The following is an 11474-nucleotide window of genomic DNA, read 5'->3' on the forward strand; positions in this document are numbered from 1 at the left end:
CGAATGTCAGGAAAGAGAACAAAAAAATCAGTGGAGTGATTTCTTGTTGACATGTTTGTTCACATGTAGTGTGTGTAAGTGTGTGTGTGTTTTGTGTCTCCTTTGGGACGTCCCGGGTGAGTCAGGGATCGTCCAGCTCGTCCTTTTTCCCACAGTCTCAAACTTTCTCACCAACCGGACCAGCCACTGTGTGTGTGTAAAATGTGTGCTTTTATGTTTATGTTTGAGTACAAAGAGAACAAGCTGCTGGGACCAGTCTGTGTGTGTGTTTGTGTGTGTGTGTGTGTGTGTGTGTGTGTGTTCTTGTACTTCCTACATAGTGAGCACCGGAACATGTTTTTAAACAACAGAGTGAGGACAATTTTGCAAAGTGAGGACACTTCGGCTGGTCCACACTCCTTTAAAGGCTTTTTTTAGGTTTTCAGACTTTGTTTTAGGGTTAAGGTTACAATTAGGTTAATGTTAGGGTTAGTGTTATTTTAGTTGTGATGGTGAAGGTTAGGTTAAGGGTTAACTTAAGGGGCTAGGGAACAAGGTTATTATAGTTAACGTAACGAAATAACAAAAACTAGAATCCAAAAAACATTTTTGTTAACTGAAATAAAAATAAAAATGAGCTTAAAAAATAATAATTAACTGAAACTGTATTGTGTGGTTACAAAACTAACTAAAACTAACCAAAATTATAGTGAAAATGTCTTTTGTTTTCGTCTTTGTCAACTTTTTTCATACATAATGAAGATGGATAAATCAAAGGAAATAAAGGCAAAATTCACTGTGACCTCTTTTAATCTCCCACCCCATTACTAAAAACTAAAACTGAAACTAAAGCATTTCAAAAAATAAAAACTAAACTAAAACTAGCAAACGCACTCTAAAAACTAATTAAAACTTACTGAATTTGGGAAAAAAAATCACAACGAAATTAAAACCAAAACTAATGAAAAATCCAAAACTAGTATAACCTTGCAAGGGAATTCACTATTACAATGAAGGCCCTCACAAAGATAGAAGTACAAGAATGTGTGTGTGTGTGTGTGTGTGTGCGGCATTACAAGACAAAGAGAGTGGAGGGCTTTATAAGGACAGTAACATTTCCATGTGTAAGGAGCCAGGCAGCCACTGTTTGACGGTTTGACTCTGCTGCTGGAACGGGCGAGAGACAAAGACTCACAATAGAGGAGTAGAAGAAGAGAGAGAGGGCGTGTGTTGAGACAACAGCACTCGTCTGTACATTACAAAGCAGCTGAATGGCCCCGTTACCACCCACTGTGTGTGTGTTCACTATTGATATTCAGAGTGTGTCTCCGTGTTAATGTTCCACCTGCATCACACACTTTAACGACTGTACATTACATTACATTAGAAAGACAAGCTATAGTTACAGCTGCCCTCACATTACATTACCCTGACTCACTGCTGCAGCTGTAAACACATCAAGATTTTTTGCACACAGGCCAAACAAAGCCAATGTAAACAAAACTCAAGTATTAAGAGTTTTGCAAAATCATACTCGCTCAAAGTCTTGACCTCCCACACTCCCATGTGTCTGTGTATTTTAAAGGATAGAGGAGATATGAGCCTGATCGGGATCAATGCAGCTGATTTTGATCAGTTAAAACACACGTAGAGATCACTCAGTGGCATTATAATAAAATATACCAAACTACATTGTTGTAAAATACCACATCTTATATACTAAACTATGGGATTAAATACTGATACATATATTATTGTAAATTAACTGAAAAAACCTAATTTAAAAAGTTACAGGTAATACATAAAATATTGTAGAGTTTGTTTTAGGCTCATCCTGAGTGCTGATTTATCACATTGATGTAAAAATCTAAATATTATGATAAAACAATCTTAATATGTGTTTTTCAACCTGTTTCACAATGCTCTAAGTATACAAGGACACATCTCGTGTTACATTTGACACAATCACTTTGCTGAAATCTGATAAAAGTAACACAAAAAGTGAGAGGTCTTTATATTAACACACAGTATTGTGTTGTTATTGACACAACTAGTGTTGATATTAACACATCTGTTTTAAGAGTGCACAAGACACCTTTGTAGAAACCGTACGCTAAACTGCTTTTACATATTCTAGAAAGTAAAAAAACAAGGTACGAGACACTGAAGCAGTGAACTGTAAACTACTGACCTGTCGCAGTTTAACTTTAAAGATCCCAAAACATGAGCTGCTGGACTTGTTGGTGCTCCCTGGTGAACTGCAGTGCATCTGCAGTGTTGACTGCATGCTGCATGAGGGGGCGTTAACCATAAAGTCCCAACAACAGCCTTCATCTCCATTACAAACAACCCAATGGTGCCTTTACACATGTACCCGCCCCCAACCATCAAGGAAGTAATGCTGAGACTTTAAAACAACAGCATTTTTTAAAACAAAGACCTGTTTTTACAGATTCCTGTAGTTTAAAGCATCTGCAGATCAATAATGTACACTGCAAACACACTAAACCTCATAAATGGAAGCGTAATACTTTTTTGTACAGAGCAAAATGAGTCCAAATTACCAAAAGTTGCTTCAAACACTTGGTCAGATAGTTCCAGATTCCATTGAAAGTTTTGCAGATTTAAGCCGCTCTCTCTCTTCAGCCAAACATCTAACATTTTAAAAGTTGTATTTTCCGAGAATGCTCGGTAAACTACATATCAAATCTTCATTAGTATAGAAAATGTTTTAATGATTCCCAACCCTATTAAATATAATCACACCATTGCTGCTGTTTATTTCATCTAATTAGCGAACCACTTTTTTCTTACTGAAATCTATTTAATGTGAATGTGTGTTAGTGTGACAGAAACCAAATAAAAGTCATCTGTGTTGCATAAAAAGGTTGCACAATCCCTGGCATCCGGTTTAATTGCAGTAATGTGTTCTATAATTACACAGGAACATTATCAGACCAATTACAAACCATTAAACTATGAAACTATTCTGGCAAATCTGGCAGTAAAAAAAAAAAGGGAAAAGCTGGTGGCCTGGAGCCAAACTGGAAACCAGTTCTAAAAGTTTCTGTCTGGCCTCACAGGTGTGTATTTTATACCTGTGTGTGTGTGTGTGTGCAGGTGTGTCTTCTTTATATAAACTACACTAACCTGAATGTCCAGAGCTACATGTTCACACATACCAGACTTGGCTTGAATTAAATATCACACACACACACACACACACACACACACACACACACACACACACACACACACACACACACACACACACACACACACACACACACACTCTCAAATCAAAAGATGCTTTGATGTTTTCAGATCTCAGAAGGACAGGATGTTCATGGTCGAGGTGAGCTCTCCCTGGACGGTCCAGTGTGTGCATCTGTGTGTGTGTGTGTGTGTGTGTGTGTGTGGTCCCCCCACCCTGCAGCACAAAGGGGATTACTCTAATGACTCCATTCACTGCCATTGTTTGATCCAGATTAGCAACACACACACATACATGCACACACACACATCCTCCCTATTCAGATGCAGCAGCCAACTGTTGCCAGAGCCTCTCTGCCTCCTGACACCACCTGTGAGTGTGTGTGTGTGTGTGTGTGTGTGTTCTGCATGGATTTATGTTTTTGAATGACCACAATGGAAGATGGGGTAAAAACCCTGTCGTCATAGAGACGAGTGAGGCGCCATAATTGTACAAATGGTGACACACTTTCAGACTGTCTGTCCTCCTAGAAATGACTCACACTACACTGACATACTGCACAAACTGTAAAAAATGTCCTGTGTGTGACATTTATAGGTATAAATATATTATATATTCTGTATTGTGTATATTCTATGTGTTCGTTGCATGAAGGATTTACAATTTACACTTCACTGTTCAGTCTTATGTTGTAAAGCGGCACAAAAAATGAAATTAATTAATTAATTTGGTGTCACTTGGTTGTACACGTCTACATTTCAAACTGTCATATGAAGTATATGAAGGTATGAAAGTGTCACGTACTGCTGCCGTCTTGAAACTTCCTGTCATTAAGTGACACTTTAATGATGACATGTAGCTTCCTGGTGTTCTTAACATTACATTTCTTCTGCTCCTGTCAATTAAGTTTCAAGGGAAATGTATTTTCTCCCATATGGCTATATGTTTTTTTTTCATCAAACTCCACGGTCTGTGCATCCACTGGTTATGGTCAATGTTGAGTTATTTATGTAACAACTATATATATATATTTTAAAGATTTTTTTTTCATGCTTTATTGAAAGTGATAGAAAGGGGGAGACAGAGGGGAGGACATGCGGCAAAAGGACCACAGGCCGGATTCAAACCCGGGTCCTCCGCAGGAAGGACTCAGCCTTAATGGTACGCGCTCTACCAGTGTGAGCCACCAGGATGCACCAACAATCATATTTATTTTGACCAACCCCAGTAGTTTCGCGGTTTGCGCAGTTGCCGTGGTGCGCATATCATGGACCCGGTTACTATATTAGGCTATATTATCTTTAATTCTAATAAAATAGTTTTGATTAACAAGTTGTGATTCACTACAGCGTGTACTTTTTAAACTGGTCTTCACTTCAAAACAATGCCAGCATGGTGATAGAGAAACGTGCATCAGTGTATATGATGGAAGAGTGGCAGTATGTGTGAGAGGCCACCAAAGTTGGGCTTTTACGTCAAAAATTTTGATGCACAATATAAAAAAAATGCCTTATGCATTTTTGTATTGCTTTCCCTCCATTGTAACAAACTCGTACTGAACCGAGGTGTGTGAACCGAGTTGTGAGCCGAACCGTGCTTTGTGTGTACAGTTCCACCTAATCTATTGCTAAACTTAGCAGAATAAGTCCCAAACCAAACTGAAATGTGACTGTTTCACAGCGCTAACCGCAATATTTAACCTTTAAACTGTACTTTGTTCAAAACTGCAACTCTGAATTGGAAAAAAAAAAGTTTTCCCCTAAACATAACTAAGAACGCACATACATTGTAAGGTTTCACAATATTAAGGAGACGAGGGATTCAGAGCAGTATTGTATAAATCAAAGGTGTGGGAACAACCGACCCATTTTCAAAAACAAAGTATGGAAAAAGATTTCAGTTTTTTGTCCATGCAAAAAGGGAAATTGTACAGAGCTCCCGAAGTCTTAAAACATCATTTTTTAAATAATTTTATTTCCACAGAGCCGCATGTAATTGTGAAAATGTTTTGATAGTAGTGCCGACAAAAAAAAATCAAGTTTCCAAATCAATACAAGAGATATACTTTTTTTAAATTACAATTTTTTTAAATTTCAGTTGACAAAAGAAGCCTTATTCCCAAATGTTAGTTATATGTTGTTAAACAAGCAAACAAACAAGAACTTTAATACATAAAGTCAGAAATCTATAAAATTACAAATCCGATGAGATATTCAATGCCAACTTTTGGTAAATGTATTCATTATTTGTGCTATGGACACATTTCGGTTTATAAAAAAAACATTCAGACTGTACACTCACAATCACAGAAACCGCTCACACAAAGTACATGAGTTATGATACATACTTTGTGCACCTGTAACACACCTCCAGCTCTCCACACAGGAAGCAGGCATCGTATAATGTGTCACAGTTTATGAGTGAGCCCACACCTTAAGTAAATAGTTAGTGCAGGGCAGACAAAGTTATCAGGTGTCAGAGACTGAAAATGAAAAGAACATGACTCTGCTGTGAACCGACCGAGTGACATGGCCTCATGTGACGGCCATTTTACTGTCAGACAGGAAACATTGGATTACTGGGAGCTGACTCACTGGTTTTAATGGTTTCGGTGTTTTGTCTCCTTCCTGTTGTGTCGCTGTATTCAGCCTGAACGTCATGCTCAGAGGCACTGTGGCAGGAAGGACCGGCTCTGGGATCAAACGTGTGACCTTACTACTGACAGGATGTGCTGTCTAACCTCTGATCTACACACACACACACAAACACACAAATACCACACACATACACAAACACCACACACACACACACTGATCCCCTCGCAGCAGCAGCAGAAGGGGATTATGGGAGTGGATGGCAGATGAACAGCAGGCTGGTATGAAGTAAAGATCAGGAATCATCACAACGCTGTTTTAAATCCACAGCAACATATTTATTCCACATGTCAGACTACGGCAAGCACATGAAGACAAAATGAAAACAGACTACTGCTGTCGCAACACCTGACCGTGTCTGCGAACGCGCAGAATCACTGCTAATATCGCCAAAGTGACGCTCTCACTGTGGTGGAGGATAGATATATAGTGGAGAGTTCAATCTGTAGATTTAAACAGATTAGAACCGAACCCTACTGGATTTTTTAGATTTATGCAGATACTGGTATCCGAAAGTTTAAAATTCTACCAATAAACTGTCCGCTGTCCATTTTTCACATTGAAACGAATGGATCCTTTAAATTACGTATTTAAAGGGCCATGACAATACATGCACCAATTGGGGTGTTGAAGGTTAAAAAATAAATGAAGAGTACGTTTTAAACAGTAAACTTAACTGGAAATTAAATTAGTATCAAACAATAACACAACGCAAATGCAAAATTCAACATTCAGACAATATTGTTATTCAAATATACCTTTTAAAATGACATAAAATATGACAAACTATACACTGACCCACATATGATGTTAAACAAATAAGTGTGAGGAGTGGGTAAGAGCGCATTGTGGACACCAAATAGATTTTTGATGGTTAAACGCAACTGACTTCAATCCATCTTAATTGCTTCCTGGATGCATTTACATTCACCTTGTTAGATAGATAGAGGTGTGAATTATTGCGCTATAGTGACACTTGTGCCAATCGTTCTTTTTGTCAGCAGACTCTATTGAAAAAAAAAAACACTTTTTCTTTCTTTCTTTGGCGTTTATGTAATGCAATTTCAACACAGACAAAATATCGATATATCAGCTAAAAAACAAAAATCAGCTGGTAAAATTGTTGCAGCCGCCCTATCGGCAACAGTTATTTAGCATCTTGATATTATTTGAATGTCACGATACAGCATGGAGTGCAATCACACTACGGAAATACCTTATACTGGAACAACAGCGCCTACATACACTACAGCTGCAGCTTTAATCTTTTATATCGTTCACAGCCTGTGGCGCTCAAACATACTGAACCGTTTAACAGATTAGTCTTGAAATAAGCCAATTAATCCACCAAAAGCTAATCAACAACAATTTACATAATCAATTTATCAAGAATTCATGACAAACATGCTCTGGATCCAGCTTTTCTCATGTGAAGACATGCTGCTCTTTCGTTTCATACATTGTACATTGAGTATCTTTGGACTGTTAAGAGAATTCAAATGACCAAAAAACGTTGTCAGATGGAGAAAAATGGTGCTTTTCACATTACAAATGCACCATCTACTGTAAATATGCAGGGATGTGTTTTGCATGAAGGTGTAAAATGACACCTGGTGCTCAGAGTGTGAGCAGGCAGCGAGCTTCAAACCATCTAATCGACTGTAACCCCCATTTCTATTGCCTGGTTGAAAAAAAATCAATACAGCGATAAAACATCGGCTCAATAAAAGTGCTTTTAGACTAGTTTTACAGCAGGAAACAACATCTGTCCATCTGTCTGACGGTACAGTCTCACTACCACCAACTGACATATTACATGAAATTAGCTGGGGGTGTTTATGATTCCCTCGGGGGGATATCTAATGATTTCTGTGACCCCTCCAACTGTTTTTTGCTCTTAATCAAAGCTACCGGGATGATGACAGTTGCTTCAGGTAAATGACATCAGATATAACTGCTGTCATGGCAGAATTGGACGATTATAGCATGCAAGTTGAAGCTCATTTGACACCATGAAGGAAGAAACAATGGATTACAGATTCCTTCAAACACGATCCTAGCAGCCTATTAGTCAACGAAGCAGCTTTTCCGACGACTCTAATTGTTGCCTCTGTGTGTTTGTGAGTTTTTGACTTCCCCAATTCTTGTCGACTTGCTTGTTGTCACACCTGAACTACAAAAAACGGGGGAAAAAAAGAAAAAAAGTGGAGCAACCTGGCGTGAAACCTCTATAATCGGAAGCGTGGACGCCTCTTTCTCTGCGGCGCTTGGATGTGAATGTGTGTGTGTGTGCTTCCATTTCACACACCAAACCCATTTCCACTCTCCCAGCTCCCATTTTAATGACAGGCATTAACAACACGGCTCGCTTAGATCTCCAATTTTTACGTAGAAATGTGCAGAACGGACTCTGTTCAACCTCCCTCCTCCTTCTCCTCCTCCCCCATTTCCTCCTCCTTGTCTTTTTTATGTCATTTTATCCTCTTCCTCTCCCCGCTGACTAATCCTCCACCTCCCACCCCTCTTCACCCTCCCGCAGAGCTGTGGATGACCGAGACGTTTGTTTTATCTGGTCGAAATTGGACTGATGCACCTCCAAATTAGAGGAGGCAGAGAGGAATCCCAAGGCTTGGTATCAAACCTCCGACCTCGCCCCTCGACACCGCGGCGGCAGAAGCTCGTGTGACAGCCGGGCCCGCCGTCCTACCCGGCCGCAAACCTCAATGAGAGTATCTCCACCTCATCCACTTTGCTGCAAAATAAACCGGAATATACGTTTACAGTGGCAGAAACCTGAGCCAACGTCTGATATAGTGCACAGGGGATCCCTCCAGTTTGACCAAAAACCACAACCCGAACCTCTGAGGCTTTAAGGAGCTTTTTTATGTGTTTGTGGAACATTTTTTGACAATAATGTAGTGTAAATATGTTAAACTGTAATTTAAAAGCACAAGCGACAGGGCTACATCTTTTAAAAAAAATCTATTTAAGAGACGAGAAAACCAAAACGCTTGCTGCATTTGCATTTTTTACCCAAAAACACCACCAACGCAGAGGGTGGATGCTGCTGTTACTCCGGCACACACACAGCTGTGCTCCGCCAACATCTCCGTTAAGGGCCAAACGTTATTGCGACGAAGGTTTCAGGCTGAGTTCCGTTTAAAGTGTCACAAGGAATGATCAGAGCGGAGTAAGCGCGGGATGGGGGGGGGGTCAAAGGTCAAGTGACTGAACATGCAACACAGCCCGTTTCCCATGAGCGCCCCGCCAAACATCTCCAGAACGTTCACACGGCGCTCCTGAAGGGGAAGGGACCACATCGACGGTGGTGGCGTCTACTACTACAGCTCTCTGCCACTCTCTGTCAGGGAAAGGCAGATGCAGTTTGCATGTAAATACCCAACTCCCCCACCCTCCCCTCTTCTCCTCCCTCCCTCTCTCTCTCTCTCTCTCTCATGTAGAGCAGGTCGAACGCCCATCCTCTCTCTCCCTCTCTCTCCCTCCACCGCACAGAGGGAAGGACTAGAAAGCCAGAGACAGGAGGGACCGGACGGACTGGATTCCCCAGTGTTGACGCATGCCTGCGCGGCTGTGAACGGATAGTCATCATCACCTGCCCCCCTTGTTTGTCCACATTTACAGTTTACACTGAAACTCCGCCACCTTTATTTGGATTTAAGCTCATGTTAACAAAACACACAAAATGCTCGTTGCAGAGAGGCGGGAGGGGTAAACGTGAAGGAAAAATGGTGTCAAATTTGATGCTACAGGTGCCCAAGAGGCCTCAGGTGCTGTGTGAGGATTTACAGGGAAATAGATATGGAGAGAGACGTACGCTCCCTCGCCTGTGTGACTGGTTTATGAGCAGCCTCAGATGAATGGACTGTTGTATTGTTGCTTTAAGCAGCCCCAGGAGTCCCTGGAGGCAGATTAGCTCTAATATTACAGTGGGAAGAAAACCTCTGATTATAATGACGAGCTTTTTTACTGCCATTTTATATTCTTCTCTATAGACTGAGAGTCCCTGCAGAACTCTTAAGGCTTGGAGATGGAGATATAATGGTACCCCAGCAGAAGCAGCTCCTATATGCACTATAGGGAACTGTGCACACAGCAACCTACTGTACTTTCCTCCTGAAATGCACTGTACGGGATTACTGTAGTGATTTTTCAGTTTCAGAGAGGTTAGGAAACCCGGAGTGACCCACAGGAAGCTGCATTTTATTACTGACAGACATGGAGGTAATGTTGAGGACGGAGGGGATCGATACGGATCAATATCGCTGTAGTGTAATATAGGTAAAATACCCATCAGAGGGGATTAGACGCGGAATATGAACATGCAATCGTTTTATTTTACCAACAAGTGTTTTAAAAACAGCTCGTTGCAAACGTCTGCGTGCCTTCAGAGACGTGTCTTTTTTAATTAAAGTGATCATCCAGGCGAAAATGGAAATAAAGTGAATGTACTCTTCCTATTTGTCGTGCGTAAAGCGTCTCCTGCAGACCTGCACACTGACAGCAGGGTTTGGATGAAATGTGCAAAATGTTTGGCAGGCATGTTCTTATGTAAAGATATAGGATTAAATATTATGTTTGGACCGGGTCTGTGGAGGGAAGTTCCTACCTGGACCGGGTGAGAGCCGCGCGGTTCCCCAGCTCTGAGCGCTCCAGCCCGGCTACAGGCTCCGCTCCTCCTCGGTACCCAGACGGAGCTGCTCCGGGAAGAAAAAAAAAAGATAAAACCCGAAATGAACAATCCACAACGCCGAAAAAAAAACCTTAAAACAAATTAAACAATCCAGTCGCACAGGCAGGGGTAATTATTCCTCCAATTCCTCTCACAATTTCTGTCCAGTTTTACTGTCGTGACCAGCGCTGCGCGTCAACCCGGCGGTCCTTCCTCTCTCTCTCTCTCTTTCTCTCTCTCACTCTCTCCGGGGGAACGGCTGAAGCTGGAGCCCAGCCGGGGGAACACCCGTCCGGACCGGGGTCACTCACTGCTACTCCGTTTACCACCGGGCGGTTTGTACCGACAGCAGCAACAGCATCCTCCGCTGATGGCACTACTTGGGGATGTAGTGGGGTGGAGGTGGTGTAAGCGGACGGAGCACCGGGATAAGGGGGGGGTAAAACGGTTAAAAATCACCCAAGCAAGAAACACAAGGTCCGGTAGGTCCGGGAGTTGCCAGCAGCGGTCGTCCGGTTAGTTTCCACCCCGACGCGCGGTCACCGCTCTGCCGCTACAAACTCTGTCCGCCTCCCGGTCCAGCACGGAGCAGGTCGAGCGGCTGCACTGTGTGTGATGAGAAAGTGGAGTGATTCCAAACGACTGCGCTCGCTTCCCTCCCTCTCTCTCTCTCTCCCTCTCTCTCGCTCTCCCCCCTCCTCCCTCCCCTATACACTCTCTATACACTACACCGGGAGGGGGGGAGGCGGGGCGAGCATCCACCCCAACAACTAACTCTTCGTGGATTTCCCAACATTTTCTGTCATTTTTCTCCTGGCTGCCATGTCTCAGAGCTGATGTGGTTTCTCTTTTCTTCCCCTTACCGTTTAAACTGTAAATGTATGCGGCAGCTTAAAGTCACAGGTCAGAGTCTCCATCACTTGGAATTAAATGGAAG

The 11474-nt window shown here is 41.9% G+C and overlaps 1 protein-coding gene across 2 annotated transcripts in view; it reads right to left on the reverse strand.

Annotated features, from left to right (window-relative positions):
* LOC131981598 (protocadherin-1-like) overlaps window positions 1-11202 on the reverse strand; it is a 252684-nt gene extending 241482 nt beyond the window's left edge. The window contains exons 1-2 of one of the 2 annotated variants that reach the window (XM_059345977.1): window positions 10693-11202; window positions 10475-10562 (exon numbers count right to left, since the gene is read on the reverse strand). Coding sequence is in view for 1 of the 2 variants with exons in the window: in XM_059345976.1 (XP_059201959.1) it covers window positions 2171-2367 (197 nt within the window). In the remaining variant the exon portion in view is untranslated. Of the gene's footprint in view, window positions 1-2170; window positions 2443-10474; window positions 10563-10692 lie in introns of those variants that run through there. The other variant, XM_059345976.1, reaches the window with a different exon arrangement.
* Between the last annotated feature and the right edge of the window lie 272 nt (window positions 11203-11474).

The sequence above is a fragment of the Centropristis striata genome, chromosome 12, assembly GCF_030273125.1.
Source record: "Centropristis striata isolate RG_2023a ecotype Rhode Island chromosome 12, C.striata_1.0, whole genome shotgun sequence".
NCBI classification, from domain to species: domain Eukaryota; kingdom Metazoa; phylum Chordata; class Actinopteri; order Perciformes; family Serranidae; genus Centropristis; species Centropristis striata.